This window comes from Mus musculus, chromosome 6 (assembly GCF_000001635.26).
Source record: "Mus musculus strain C57BL/6J chromosome 6, GRCm38.p6 C57BL/6J".
NCBI lineage: Eukaryota > Metazoa > Chordata > Mammalia > Rodentia > Muridae > Mus > Mus musculus.
The window spans coordinates 35523501-35540303 of NC_000072.6; the positions used below are offsets into that span (position 1 = coordinate 35523501).

General features: G+C 36.9%; 1 protein-coding gene across 1 annotated transcript in view; it reads right to left on the bottom strand.

Moving 5' to 3' along the window:
• Positions 1-16388, bottom strand: part of Mtpn (myotrophin) — a 31065-nt gene extending 14677 nt beyond the window's left edge. Inside the window, exon 1 of the mRNA NM_008098.4 lies at positions 16039-16388. Coding sequence (NP_032124.1) covers positions 16039-16110 — 72 coding nt within the window. The 5' untranslated portion in view covers positions 16111-16388. The remainder of the gene's footprint in view (positions 1-16038) is intronic.
• Between the last annotated feature and the right edge of the window lie 415 nt (positions 16389-16803).

Consider the following 16803-nt stretch of genomic DNA (forward strand, 5'->3'; position numbering starts at 1 on the left):
AAACAATCCTTTTAAAATGTGGTTCACTTAGTAACAAAGTATCCATGGAAAGCCACTCCTTTTCTAGAGCACCATGATGTTTCTAATTCAAATTTACTTCCTTTTGGAGGGAGATTTCAGGTTTTACAGAGTAGCAAAATGCCTAGAGTTTATTTTCTCAACAAATAACTCAAAAAAACTTTGCACTTAGTTTAGTCAATTCATCAAACCAAAACCAGGAAAAGATGTCAAAGCCTTAACATTTCATAGCCATTACAAGCTGTGCTTTCAAGCCCTTCACAATTCCCATCCCTTTCACTTAGGCTAGTTCTTTCCTTCCATCTCATTAATGTATGCACTACAGATTCCCTAAGTCCATCCAAACTCAAGATTTCTCTTATCAACATCACCTTTCACAGTTATGGTAAGCTTTCCCTCCCTCAAAACGGCAGCAACCGCCGAGGCAGAGAGTGCTTTTGTCACTTTTTACATGTATATGCCTTCTTTCTCAACAGGATGCAAATTCTGGGAGCAGAGATCATATTTTTCTTCTTTACCTCTTCCTAGTATGAACTTTGAGTTAAAAATACACATTTCACCAACACTAAACACTAGGCAAGTTACTTATATTCTGTATGTATGAGTTTTCATAATTTAAGGTGAAGGTGTAAGTACTTAGCTTTCACAGCACTGTTGTGGGGATTAAACTGGATAAGCCAACCAAAGCACTAACTCCAAATATAAATTTCAAATATATGGGTGCTATAGAAGACTGAGTTTCATCAGAAATTAATTTTCTCTTCTGAGTTAATGGATGATAAAATAACCTTTGTAAGTTAAGACTATAGTGGGAAGCAGTGCCTTTTAACAGGGTGTTCTTAAAGTCAATACAGCCAAACAGTTTATGATGAGGATGTTCCATGAACAACGTGTGATTTAAGTGTTTTGTAGTTGTATGATTTTGTTGTTGAGCTAACATCACAAAATATACTTTAAAAATATAAAAGTATACTTAAAAACTTTGACAACTATCAACCTCATTGGTGTTTTGTTACAGAACTACTATATATATATATGTATGTATGTATGTATGTGTGTGTATGTATATGTATACACACACACACACACACACACACACACATATATATATAAAATCTGTTCTCCAATGGAGCATGTGATACCTAATGGTGACATCTGTTAAAATAGATACTTAAAATATACACTTATAAAGATATGTATTTTAAGAACCCTGGAGGAGAATGGGTAGTGTTCCAACTTTTTCATGTTACAAGACCAGAGACTACTCACTTGCTAAATCTTAGATTCCTTAGTGATAAGATAGAATAAGACTGTCTGTACCCTCCAACCTGTTTAAAATTCAACTACGATGACAAATGAGTATGCTGCATAGTTCTTAATAGAGCAAGACATTTAATAAAGGTTAACTATCATTTTTATGGACCACTGCTGTTGGTTTAACCCATCTGTCTGTTTGCCCACCTGTTTTTCTAGCCTATCCATTAATTAATGAGACAGGGTTTCATGTAGCTCAAACTGGCCTTGAATTCACTATACAGCTAAGGATGGTGGGGCCATAGGCATATACACACCTGGTTTTATGTGGAACTGAGGACAAAACCTAGGACTTTGTGTATGTTGAGCAAGCACTCCACTAACCAGTCTAGGTATTAGTTTATACTTGAACTAAGGCTATCCAAATCTGGGTTAAAGCAAGTTTCCACAGAATGGTTGAAAATATAAACAAATATACAGCTTAACCTAATACATATTGTTTAGAAACAAATTTAAATAAAGGTGATTTGCTGTTCCATCTTATATTTTGGTCCACTTAAAAATGCAGAAATACAAGTCAACAAGGGATACCGATGAGATTTTCCTTCCATTACTATTATTCCCTTTTCATATCAGTATTATCTCTATAGATTCTTGTATTGAAATATCCGTATTAAGTACTCAGAGTAAGGTGCTTTTCTTAAGATATTCATCTGAATCACAATGTTGTATTTGCAATACAATACTGCACAATACATATGAAATAGAGCAGTGTTTTTAAACTTTCTCCTTTATCCTTTCATACTTGTATTACAATTCTTACTTTAGCTGACAAGTGATATCACTGCAAAGACTATGAGTAAACAAAAAGAAAGCAGTCTCTAGATGGGCCCTCTACAAAGCAACACTGAAAAGCATTAAATGTATTAGAAAGGTGAAAGGCTTTAAGTTAATGCCCTTTCTACATTCACCAAAATAATTAGAAAAAAGCAACTCAAAACAAATAGGGCTAAAGACTAAAGGTCAGAGTAGAAATCAAATAAATTGAAAACAAGATACCATGGAGAGAAGTCAAAAGGTGATTCAGGAAGATCAATGCACCTGATCACATACTATGAAACATGAACAAGAAAAGGGTAAAAACACAAATGCTAGTACCAGACTCTACAGAGGATCTCATACGGAAATTTCCTGCCCTGTGATGGACTCACTGCTAAATGTTACCAAATAGTAAGGGAAGTCTTCATATCTGTTCTACACAATTCTGGAAAACAGAAGGGATGGCAAGACTTAACTAATTCTGGCATCAGCATCAGTCTTCCAGAGCAAGATAAACAGTACAAGAGCTTGCAAGAGAATCATACCCTCTGAGAAGTTAGGAATCTCTCTGGTTATTTAAATATGACATTTTAGAAGCTTCAGGTTTCTAGTCAGTAAGTGTTGCTACCTACCACATGGGTACCAACAAGCCTTAGTTGGAGGCTGCACTGATATTCAAGACATTTACAGCTACCTTTTAACTTTTATGGATAAAGGTTCTTGGTATTACATCAGTCTGCAACTTTTGTTTTCTCTCCTCCTAGAGCACTGATGGGTATGCAAACAGTTCTTGAAAGACAAAGCACTACAATGGCCACAGCCTTACTTAACATCTGACAAACTGTTCAACAAAACAGATTTAACACACCACTAAATAAAGTAAGGAAAAAAAAATACTTTCAAAGTAAGAATGTTGTTCAAAAATATACTGTTATTCTAAATTTTACTTATAAAAGTAGGCGAAGGTTAGAAAAGGTGAGACTTGTGATCAGAAAAAGACATACTACTTTACTTGATTTAACTAAACAAACATCTGGGGTAAGTAAGGTACTTGCTTGAGATGAAACAAAGTTCTGACTGAGACAAAGAATTAGCTGTCTTTTGGGAAAGGCAAGCATGTAAGATGCGTGCCATTAGCTTGTGTCCTAAGAAGAGCATAAATTGTAGGGACTCAGCCAACAGAGTGATCAAGAACTTACCTCCCTGCAGTTTACCTTTCATTGTGAATTAAATTTTCAAGTACCTGTGCCTTATCTTGTTAAGATTTTAAAGGCCCACAGGGATTACAGACTACAAGTTTTACTTCTACTACTGTGATTCATGTTACTTTCAAGCCTCAACAGAATTTATTGTGGCTTTGATTATGATAACATATAGTTTAGGTATATTTAACTGCAAAACTAATATTAATAAATGACAAGGAAGAAATCAAAGCAAAAAAGCAGAAACACTAACTTTACACTTTAAAATTGCTTCTGTGTACAAGCAAGAAAACTGATGAAAACAGCACTGTACCAAGATGTGAGCACACTGGTTCTCCAGCAGATGAAGGCATAGCCACCACTAAAAGATGACAATATTAACTAGGTCTATTTTCCCAGTCTTCTTCAATCTTTGCCTCTACAATTTTCCTAACTGATCTTACATGAAATACAAACATAATTAGAAATCTGTGGCATATGTGTGTGTGTGTACAAACTATTCTAACACAAATGGAAACATCCTATAGTTTGTTTAAAGGCACCACTCAAATCTTGTGTAGCATACATTTAAGTGCCACAGATTTCTCCTTTATGTCCCAGATCTTGTATGGATCTTAAACTACACTAGGCCAGGTTCATTGAATAATAGAATCACAGACAGGAACACGTTCTAAATTAAATGGCCACCTGATTCTTACTGATAACTTTCTCTAGGTCATTCTTCAGAGGAAAGGAAACAAATAATTCTCTTCCTTTGATTCCCAAATGTGCATACTTTGTGAAACCAAGATCTAAAGTGTAAGTTCATATTGTACTATCACAAGAGACTAAAATAAAGCTACTAAAAAGCAGGCTATGTGTGATCATTTTATAGGACAGTGTGTAAATTAACACTGGACACCTGACTGAGTAGAAACCAAACAGCAAGTGTATTAAATTTACCAATGCTGCAGCTGAGCCAATGTTCCTAGTCATTCAGTTAGTGTTAAGTATTTCCTGTCCTATTTAGATCTATTTAGAATACCTTAATATCAGGGTGTTTAATGGCTTTTAAACAGATCCTTCTGAGAAGAATATTCTGGCCCATCATTGCCTACCTTTTTCCTGTGTGTGCCTCATTTTTCTTCCCTATCTACCTCATTAGTTGAGACTTTTACCTTAGGATATAATTTTGCAAAGAATCATATTACTGTACCAGTGATGTTAGTGTATAGAGCATAGCAATGAGATCAAATCTACTTTTGAGGGTAAAGTACTCAAAAACGGTGAGAAAAGCTTTGATACTTTATCTGAACATTCTAATACAAAAAACCCTAACAACAGAAAGTAAAAAAGGTATGATATATATCTCCAACCTATTCCTTGTTTTGTAAGAATTGGCATATAACTAAAATGTGAATCTTTACTCATTTAAAAGAACAAATAGTAATTCCCACAACTAGGCAGAAACTCAATTATTACAATATACAATCATGTAGCCTCTTAAAATACTTCAAATATTTTAAAGGATAGTTTCTTATTACTAGTTAAAATCACAACCACAGTGATAACTTTCTATAGTTGAAGAACCCATGAAGATGTATTCCCCTACTTATGCATTTCCTTCAACTTAGGATGTTTTTATTCAAAATTACCAATTAATTCAAATTATGAAAGATTCTTAAATTTTATATAGCCAGTTTGTTTGCTAAACTGTTAAAATTTCTCCTTTAGATGGTAGAAGGTCTAAAGGTAATTAGTCAAACATATATTTTGTAACTAAAATAGTAAGTTGTTTTTAAAGAAAAATTTTACTTGTGGTATAAAACTAAAAATTCAATAGTCAAAGGAGTGCGGGTGGGCGCCACACACACACACACACAAACACACACACACACACACACACACACACACACACACACACACACGAAGCAAGCCTTACCAAAGTAAAAAAAAAAATAACACTCAAAATCTCAAAATTCTATGGTTCTCAGTTTGAAAAGAAAAAGAAATCAAAATGTACCTTCACTTACAAAGTATGAACTCAGTGATCCGTAGTTGCAATTCCTTCTGAAAAGGTTTTGCAGCGTGGAAAGTATCTGCTATCCTATTTAATAGGTCACAGATCTAAAAGTTGTATTTGTAAATAAACCCATAACAAGGGAGGGAAATAAATGGAAAGGAGGGAGGAAGAAGACTTCATTCCTACCCCCATCATTTGTAGCTCTCAAATGTATAATAAATAATGATGGGAAAGAAACAAGAATGCTCTTCTGGAATGACTCAGATCTGAGCTGAAATCCTCCTGTCCTCCTCTCCCTATGAGAGCTAGGGAAAGTTACTCAGTTCCCACTTCTCTGACTATAAGAAAAGGGTAAGCCTTTATGTAGTTAAATGATATGTGTATCTATATGTACACTGTGTTCACTATTTACATACAATAGGGCACTCAAAGAAGATGTATTCTTTTCTTTTAACTGAAATTCTAATTTGAATCAGATATTTTACAGTTTTGAATTTTCTTTCTTTTGGAACCAAATATAAATTTATCATAGATTTTCATATATATCATCTATTTTTTATAGAGTTGCATTTTACTACCAAAATATAAAGCTACTTTCTAAGTTTTATCCATATTTCATATATTTAAGAAAGAGAGTTTATTCAGAAGCCATATAATCATTGTATTTGCTGTTTTCTTGAACACTCAAATAAAGTCCCCAAAGAACACATATCCTTAGAAGCATCCACTTTTGTTGTGTTCATGCTTCCCTAATACAATTGCTGGCACTGCAGGTGCTTAACTGGTATTTGCTGAATTAATTATGAATGAACCAGTGAAAATTGTGCTAACTAGCCTTCTCTTTCACTGGTGGAGTTAGAAACCAAACCAGGTCATGGGACTGGCACCAGAGCTGGGGAGAGAATTCTAGAATACTTTCCTATTTTAACAGCAGAAAAGATTCTCTAGAAATTCCATTCAGTTTAAGAACTTAGGTTAATTTTGGTTTGCACATTTATACATAAAGATCTCTAATGCTCAATTCATAGACTAAACCCACATCTCTTGCCTAAGGTTCACATTTACTAAAGACTATGCTTTTTAGTTTAGAGAATTTTAGCTTAATTTCTATCTCTTCTATTTACCCACACATGATTTTCTATGCTTCAGTTTTCATAATAGTTCAATATCTTTCAACCATAAGGATTTCTAAAATGGATTTTTAGAAACAACCTCAAAATAAAATTTCTATTTTTAATCATATAGCTTATTTATTTTAGATGTCAAAATCTTGAGGATAAAGAAGAAATTTAGTCTATTGGATGCATTCATTTTTCCACCTTCAGTCTTATGTAAAGGTGAACAAATCTATGGCTAATAGGTCAAATCAAACCTGCTGCCTATTTTTGGTAAGTAAAGTTTTCCTAGAACACAAACAGCACATTCACCTGTTTAGCTGTTTACATACTATCTATGACTGTCACTGCACAATAGCAGAGATAGAGACCATATGGCTGACAAGTCCTAAAATATGTAATAACTGGTCATTTATGAAAATAAAGGGAAGTTTGCCAGCCTCTTGCCTTAGCCTCCTCTAAGCCTCCCCTTAGTAAATAATCTACCCAGACAACATAAATAGCAAACATTACTGCTGCAATGTGTAGATGCTGCTGTTTCAACACATACACTGTCTCTTTAAAAACTGCATAAAATACTTGAGTTGGCTATATCATGATTCTGTTTTAGATAAGAATGCTGAGGCTTGAACAGGTGCATTTTAAAAGATTTATTTATTTTAGCCACCACATGGTTGCTAGGAATTGAACTCAGGACCTCTGGAAGTACAGTCAGTGCTCTTAACTTCTGAGCAATTTCTTCAGCCCTGAACAAATGCTTTTATGTTACTATCAAAAAACAAAACAAAAACAACAAAAAACAAACACTGCTGATTCATATTTTTCATAAATCATCAAGTACAAAACTTTGCTTCCAAGCTAGATGGTGGTTTTGAAAACAACTAAAATTTTAAAATGATGGTCACAAGGTAAAGTCAAAATTTGCCAACTATTGTCACTAAAATCTTGGGGAACTGAATAAAGTTCAACGAGTTTAAAACAACCAAGAGTTTGAACACTAAGGGTTATTTCTAAGAAAAGAAGGATATCATTTACACCAAGAAGAGGTATAGAGTAAATCAACTTTGAGAAAAAAGGAAGGGCTTGCTTCTTCAGACACCAATACAATCCAATTAAAATTTAACTAGACTGTACAGTAGGTAAGAGCAATGTGACATTAATTGGAAATACAAAGATAATTTCCTCCTTTTTTGAACAAAGATAATTTCTATCTTTTGGCAACTAAAAATGAGCAACAGAACTTCATTCAGATTGACTAACAAGCGTAACACACTAAACAAGACTTTAATGTAGTTCTCAGGGCTGTTGAGACATGTATAAGATATAAAAGGCTTACAGTCAAGAAATAAAAATTAAAATCTGTCAGAATAACATGGCCAACAGATGGTCACTACTGTGGTGTTTTCTAAACTGAGTGCTTTCTTGTGGCTTCTACATCCTTTACTGCCCTTCACTGTGCTTAACCTTTTATATTCGGCTTTAGCCAGAAGCATCCAATTAGTCATATTTGGATTTTGAGCTCATTTCCTATGTGAGCAGGAGAAATTTATTTCTTGAATTTTGTTGTGGTGTGAGCCAGGTTTCACATTTCATCAGGAATCATATCATAGGGCAGGGCATGGTGGCGCAGGCCTTTAATCCCAGCACTTGGGAGGCAAAGGCAGGCCAATTTCTGAGTTCGAGGTCAGCCTGGTCTACAAAGTGAGAACCAGGATAGCCAGGGCTATACAGAAAAACCCTGTCTCGAAAAGAACAAAACAAATCATATCGTATAGCAGGGAACTCCAAAAGATCAGGTAGGGGCTCCACTAGACATGGAAGCTATCTCACATCAAGATTGCTGGCTTCCAGTGAAGGAGAGCTGTCTAGTTCTTGGAAGCACTATTTAAATATATAAATAGTTCTAACTACTTTACATCTATAAATGCATCCTTTGGGTTTCCTTTTTTTAAAGCAGCCATTAAGGTAAAATTTGAACTCTCATTTTCTCTCCTATTTCCCCTTTCTCTGTCTACTAGGATTTATTTTGCAAAATTAGAATTTGTAAGTAAATGCTGGCTCCCAAGTTTAAAAAAACAAACAAAAAACCAACAAAAATCCACAACAACTCCACAGCACAAATACAGGAAACAAACAAACCAAAAAAACCAAACCAAACCAAAGTATGAGACTGTATGAGATGCTGAAATGCCACAGTGGTATAACTGCACAAGTCGTGAAATTTATTTAACAAAACACATGAACAAAAACTTGAATATAAACAGTGATAGGAGCTTGGTTCTCAATATGGTGGTGTAAGAGCTGATGATATTTTGATTATGTGTAAGGTTGCTACTGTAAGACTAGTTGCTGCCCCTGGGAATGGATTTAGGTAGTTCTCAGAAAGGACTATTAAAGCCTGAGACCTCTTTCAGCTCTTTAGCCTATGGTAACTGTTATGTGGTTGGTTCTTCACCCCTCCTCCACTCTCAATCTTGTCATGCACTATGGCGTGGCACAGCTAATAGGGTCCTTAACTCCATCTGAGTCAGTGCCAGCTCCATGCTTCTGAACCTTCAGAACCATGAACTAGTTAATTAATACTAAGTTACATACTTTAGGTAGTTCATTCTAGCAAAGTTAAACAAACAAACAAACAAAATCTAGCTGATTGACAAAAAGCAGAAATTTACCAAGCAGATGGAGTAGGACAGAAGACCCTAACATTACCATAGGAGTAGCTAGTATAAAGAACTCCATTAGAAAACACAATATTGGGGAGCAGGGGGGAGGGGAGAGGGGATAGGGGATTTTTGGAGGGGAAACTAGGAAAGGGGATAACATTTGAAATATAAATAAAGAAAATATCTAATAAAAGATTAATACAAAATAAAAAGAAAACACAATAGTTGATGAAAGAATACACTCAATGAAGATTTAGGAAAAACAAATAGATGTCCCAATTCTAATAGCAATATCCTGGGTAAGGCCATTAATGTCCAAGGTTTCCTTATGTAAGAGTTGAACTAGATGTAATTTTTTGCTTTTGTTCTTATTTTAAAACAATTAAAAAATGTAGCAAAGTAACTTTAGCATGGAATTCTCAGACATATGTTATCAATATGCTGTGTTCTAATTGGTCTTTTCTGCATTCCACTCCGGACTGGTTTCTTTCCTTTACTCAATTACCCCCTTTGCAGTCATGTCATATGGATCATTATTACCTTATCTTTGCCCCATTCCCTTCAGATTTCTTCCTTCTCATGATCTCCCTTCTGGTTTCATGGCCCACATATAATTTTGCATGTTTCAAGATAGAAGAGAAAATAGTATTTATCCTTTTAATATTTGTTTACTTCACTTAAAGTGACTTAGTTTCACTTATTTCTCTGCAAATGTCATGATTTAACTTTTTTATGACTGTATAAATTCTATTCTGAAAGTGCACATTTTCTTAATCCATTCATCTGCTAATAGATATCTAGGCTGAATCCACTCCCTAGCTATTGTCAACAGTGCAAAAATAAACATAAATGTTCACATGAACTAGGTGTCTTTTAAGGAGCTTCGCATATAAATATACAATTATTAACAACAGCTAATAAGCACTGAACATCGCCATGTATGCTGGTTGGCTTTATGTCAATTGAGAAAATGATTCCATAAGATCAAGTTATAGGGCATTTTTTTGATTAGTTGATTGACTGATTGATTGATTAGTCCATTATGGGTGGTGTCATCCCTGGGCTGGTGGTCCCAGATTTTATAAGAAAACAGGCTGAGTAAGCCATAAAGAACAAGCCAGTAAGCAGCACTCCTCCATGGCGTGCCTCTGCATCAGCCCCTGCCTGCTTCTAGGTCCCTATCATGCCTGGCTTCCCTCAATGGGCTGTGACTTGGGATATGTAAACCTTTTCCTCCTCAGGTTCCCTTTGGTCATGGTGTTTCAACACAGTAATAATAACCCTAACTAAGACAACATGATAGGCACAATATTAAATAATTCAGCAAACTACACTCTTATTTAACGACTCCAAATAAGTAACAGAAAGGAACTAACAACCAAGTCATAAGAATAAGTAGCTAAAATAAGTAGAACAGAATAAGAATAAGTAGAATAGAGTAAGTAGCTAAAATCAAGATATACCAGGAACAATATTTATATGACAAAAAAACCCAACCCAAACCAAACCAAAAAAAAAACAAAAATCCTTCCTTATTTTATAGGACACACACAAATCTGTAAATGGGCCAACTATACATTTTTTAAAAGTCAACAAAAGGTAAAAATAAGAAATGGGAATAAGATGTTGTGGGGGATACACCTTAACTACAGGGCCAGAAATACTAAGGCAGGAGGAACTTAGGTTCAAGGCCAGCCTAGGCTACAAAGCAAGTTCTAGGATAGACTGAACTAAAGAACAAAACCCAAGCCCAAAGAGGCAAGTGCAGAACAGGGGAGAAATAGAAAATCAAGCAGGAAAAGACTACAAATGGCTAATAATATTCTAAAATGTTCAGTGCTTATTGAAATATAAATTAAATACCAATTTTCTACCTGTCCAATAGCAAACCCAAAAATGTTTAGTGATGCTTAGGACTGTTTATGATGTGCTGCCTGCCTATGTGCATCTAAATCCACGAAACTCTTTAGGCTCAAAATATGGATCTATTCTCAAAAGTTGTTAAAAATATAAACATGAGGGCTGGTGAGATGGCTCAGTGGGTAAGAGCACCCGACTGCTCTTCCGAAGGTCTGAAGTTCAAATCCCAGCAACCACATGGTGGCTCACAACCATCTGTAACAAGATCTGACGCCCTCTTCTGGAGTGTCTGAAGACAGCTACAGTGTACTTACATATAATAAATAAATCTTTAAAAAAAAATAAACATGAGCACTATAATACTGTTTAATTGCAAAACTAAACTGAAAATAAAAGGCTTATCATAAATAATTTATTATTTTTATCATACTAGTAGAATGGAATACTATACATCATTTCAGAGTAATTAATTTCAATATAAAGCATCATTTAAGATAAGTTAAGAGAGCAAGTGCAAAGAGTTTAAAGAACTTTTTTTTTTTTTTTTAAAGATTTATTTATTTATTATATGTAAATACACTGTAGCTGTCTTCAGACACTCCAGAAGAGGGAGTCAGATCTTGTTACAGATGGTTGTGAGCCACCACGTGGTTGCTGGGATTTGAACTCTGGACCTTTGGAAGAGCAGTTGGGTGCTCTTACACACTGAGCCATCTCACCAGCCCTAAAGAACTTTTAAATGGGGGAAATGAGTGAGTAAATAAATTTCCAATTTTTTTCTGATACAAACTAGACAAATTTCTTTAGGATGGCTAGCTTTGGTCAGAGAAACTAGGAGGGTCTTCACCTTTTAGTTCCAATTGCTGCATTTTTTAATCTGTGTCTGAATTAATCTGACTTTGCCAGCTGTCCATGTGTGTATGTTGTACAGTGTGCATGTATACCTGTGGCTGAACATGTATGCACACAGGTGCTACTGCATGTATGTGCATGAGTGGAATGTGTGATGGTCAGAAGTTGATGATGGGTGTCTGACTTGATCATTCTCCACCTTACTCACTGAAGCAGAGACTCTTATTTAAACCCACAACTTGCTGATTCAGCTAACCTAGCCAGCCAGCTTTTTCCCAGAGATCCTGTCTCTGAATCCTGGGTGTTGGGGATATGAGCTCCAGTATTCAAGCTTGGGCAAGAAGTGTTTTGCCCACTAGGCCACCTCCCTAAGCCCCTAATTTTACTTCTTAAAATTATTAGGATAGTAGGATTATAAAGTAATTTTTGTCTTCTGTATATTTTTGTTCAAAGATCCTTTGTTATTATTTCATCAGAGGAAAAAAGACAACCTATAATAGAAAGATGAGCACTTATACTGTACTAAATTTTCTGAGTTTACTGATAACACCTCCATTTCCCATAGGCTGATATAAGCTTTCTTACAGCGCTCCTGGCAGGCTGTAAAAAGAACAACAAAGTGATTAAGTTTTATCAGCAAAACATGCTAGTTTAAAAACATTTTTTTAAAAAGTAAACAAAAATGACATAAAACAATAAATGCAAGATGACTGAATCTAGACCATTTTAAAAATGGCTACATTTTTTTTTTTTAAAGAAAAAGTGAAAAAAGATCCCAGTAAGCTTGCAATTTCTAAAGATTAAACTTGATACTTTCTTGGATTCGATATATCCTACTACCTTTCACATGGTGCACAACTGTTGCTTTCCAAGCCTATTAACGTGTCAAGGCAGATGTAATTAGAATGGGGTTGGAGAGAAACCACAGAGAAAGGGAAGTTAGCGGCCTAATGTATAGTGTTTCCCAGCCAGTGAAACAGAAGTACACGTAAACAAGAGAGTACACGTAGTAGAGCGGCTGGAGAGTTTAAGGGCGACCCACCAACACAACTCACAAGCAGTCCCAAGAAGGAACCTTGGATCCTCAAAGGCTATGGTAGTCTTATCTCTAAATAGTCAAGGGACCATTATGATCTTGCCCCAATCTTTAATTTTTATATACACAGTAGCAATATACCCCTTTTGCTATCTGAGAGTGTTTAGCAATGAAGGCCAAGAGTATGTTAAGAGGTTAACAGCAAGGACTTCGGAAAGCCTGTGAAAGTGAGTTCAAATTTCAGACCTACCATCCACTTGACAGCTTCAAGACCTTGGGTAAAATCTTTACCTATAAAATGTTTAAAATTACACTCATGGGTTGACTTGATAAGAATTAAACAACACCTGTATATTATATTACAATGGTCAAATATATAAAATGTTAAAAACATTCTTTTTTAAAGCAATTATGAACAGAAATCTCAGTAATTTACCCATGTTTTTCTCTGAAAGCCAACAGACAGACACAATATTACCTTTTTCTGGATTGTTGTTCAGGATCACAATTACACACATAAATAATAAGACTACGATTTAAAAAAATTTCCACAGGCCTTATAGACACACACTGAACCAGATAATTTGGTGAGAATTTAGGCTTACCAGATTTATTTGTCTTTATGCTAATTATGTCTAAACTGTCTTCATTCATAGTTAGGACTAAGTTCTTTCAGCAAGCCTCTTATTTTCTTAATGGGTTGACTCTAAGCCTTAGCCAAGAAAATAGAAAACAAAACAAAACATAACTACTTCAAAGCAGACTGATCATTTTATTTTATTTTATTTTATTTTAAATATATGCTTTAGATTCTGACAATCTTTGGTTTAAATCCAAGTTGGGCTAGTTGGCAACCTTGTCCAACTACTTAACTCCTCCAAAACTTAAGAGCCAATGAATGGCAATTACTTTTTTTTTTTTTTTCTGTGTAGCCCTGGCTGTCCTAGAACTCACTTTGTAGACCAGGCTGCCTCTGTCTGCCTCCTGAGTGTTGGGATTAAAGGCATGCGCCACCATGCCCGGCAATTACTTTTATATAACTAGTTTAGTTTATTGAAATCATAGCTAAAAATCACAGTAAGGAAAGACGTTCTTACTAAGAACATATGCTTTTAATGTGTTATAGGGTTATACTGGAGATATTAAGATTTAAAAGAACAGAGCATTTACTGTCCAGAGGCTCTGGGCCTAATGAAGAACAGATACTCTGCAAAATCACAATGAGAAACAGGATAAGAAGCTTCACTTCCTTTCAAGGTGAGGTGTTGGGAGTTTTTGTTTGCTTGTTTGTTTTGGGTTTTGGTTTTTGTTTGTTTTTGGAAGAGGTGATATTTAGGTTAAGAGGACAAACATGAATTCATGAGCTTGGAGGCTAACTGGTGAAGCTTACTTGGTCAAATGTAAGCGTACATGGACAAAGCTACTTAAAGAAATACAAGTGAGGGTCTGGAGTACAGCTTTCAGATAGGGAAGAAAAAGAATTGTTCAACACAACACAATGTCCCAGTAGACCAAAAGATAGAGTTGGAAGTGATATAGAGTCAAAAGCATCTATCATCAAGTTAGAGAAGGAAGTTCACTGAGAAAAAAAATATGCTTAAAATAAACACTGATCCCTTCAGCTAACTATTGAAGATGACCAGGATGGGGGTGGGCAAACCAAATCAAGAAAATACAGGGGGTGGGGTGGGGTGGGGTGGGGAATAGGAAACAGCAGCAACTAACTTCAAGTCATGCTGAGACTGGAGAGTGAAGCAAGGTAGTCTTGATAAACCTCAGCTATGCAGGACAATCACCCAATTTCCACTTTGGATGAATGGTTCAGTCATGAAGTTGTAAGTTAACATATTGACAACAGAAACAATTTCATGCATGTTATTTTTGTAACTGTAAATTCTTTATTAATGTTTTGTATTTTAAATCCCCTATGTTTGAGCAGGGGCTGGAAAAACAAGAGCCACTCACTTTGAGACAATCGTGTGTTGTTCCACTACTGGTTGATGTATTTTTCTATAACTCTACATTGAAGAGACGGTAGTTCAGGTTTCTATTTGTTACTAGCTAAGGTAGTCAGAAGGTAGCTTGCCTTAAACATCCATTACAATCAACTAAGCAGATCAAATACATGTGAAAAGTCTAAATTATAAGGCATCAAGTGGAGAAAAAACTATCATCCTTGTACAATCCTGTAGTTAAAAACAAACAAACTAACCAACCAATCAACCTGCTTCTGCCTGTTTCCTAAAACAAGTCCTGTGAGGCAGGATGCCACCGCTCACACCTTTTAAGATTTAAAATCTTGACCGCAGGCTCACACTTTTTGAAGAGGACCAAGATGTTCACAGTTGTCACAAAATTCTACTTTCGGAAAATAATAATAATAATAATAATAATAATAATAAAACTATAGAAGTTCTCCTTACAATTACAAAAGGAGCAATTTAAGACCCAAAGGCAGGCCAGGTCAGAACTTTCCAAGTACCTCCAAGTATGGTTTTGAATTTGGGTTTCTTAACCATATCCCAAACATAGCGTGATCAGACTGCAGTACTATTTACTACACACGCGCGCGGACTTCAGATGAAATAATGGAGTACCCCAAGTTAAAAGGCTTTTTGAAAACTACTCCGATTTCCCAACACCCCAGATGCCAAATGGCAACCTTACCACTCGAAGCAAACGATACACACACATACACATATTATGTGGTGGTGGTGGAGAGGAAAAAGGCCACACCCAAGTTAAAGACTTTCAGAGCGAAGTGACACCAAGTTTCAGAAATTTAACTATGGCTATTTTGGGGCAGCTCATTTCACGGGTGACGGATCCTCTGAATCCTCCCCATCTCCACCAGGCCGCACGTTCAGGAAATCGTTCCCGATTCGAACTGCTCGGGTTTCCTTCTCAGGAACCCGGTGCGAGGCCAAGATGGAGAAATGCCTCATTCAAAGATTGCAGTACCCGGGGTATTAGAGGGCCGGCCCGTGCCGATCGAGGGAGACAACCAGGCGCCCGTTACCTGCGGGGCTGGGACAGGCCACAGCCGCCTTAGCAACAACACAGCGGTTACCTGGCACCGAGGAGCCACCCAGATCCAGGCCCTGCGGCGTCCACGAGTCTCCCAAGCTGGCCCAGCTCCCGGTGTCCCCCACGCCCTGGGCTTCACGACCACCCACCCCGCCGCAGCGCAGCATCAGCGCCGCGCATCCCCGCTCACCTTAGCCACATAGTCCTTCACCTCATCCAAGTCTCCGTTTTTCAGGGCCCACATGAACTCCTTGTCGCACATGACTGCAGCGGGGTGGGCCGGCGGGCCGGGCAGGAGCGGCGATTAGGCCCGACGAGGGGACACGAGAAAGCGACGCGCCTCAGGCCGCTGAGCGGGCGAGACTGCGGGTCGCGGCTACGGTTCGGGCGGGAGAAAGTTCTTCTGCAGCCGTTGGGCCCAGCAGAGCAGGTTCCGCCTAGCTGAGGAGAAGCAGGACGCTTACACTTCCGGTTCACGCCCCGCTAGGGCCCGCCTCCCACTTCCTCTTCCTCTTCCTCTCTCCAGAAAGCTCTGCTCGGGACCCCGCCCCGACTGCTTACCTCAGGAGAGCCACTTTTGCGCAGGCGCATTATCCTGGCCGGCCAAGGCAGAGTAGAGGCGTGGTTCCAATGGGCGGGGCCGTGAGGCTGAGTAGAATGTTCCTGGAGGTCAGGAAAATCAGGGGCTGAACCTGGGGAGGTGTTGGATGGGAGTAGGACACTCCAGTTCCACGACAGAGGGGAACGTTAGTTTCCAGGGCTCACTTTCTAATAATTCTAAAAATAACTAATAATAATAATAATAATAATAATAATAATAATAATAATAATAATGTGTTTAGATTCTCTCTCTCTTACTATCCCACTTTAAACTAGTAAAAGAGGAAAAACAAAAAACCAACCCACTCTCAAAACATTTTTATTGAGACTTTCATCTATGCATATAGTATGTTTT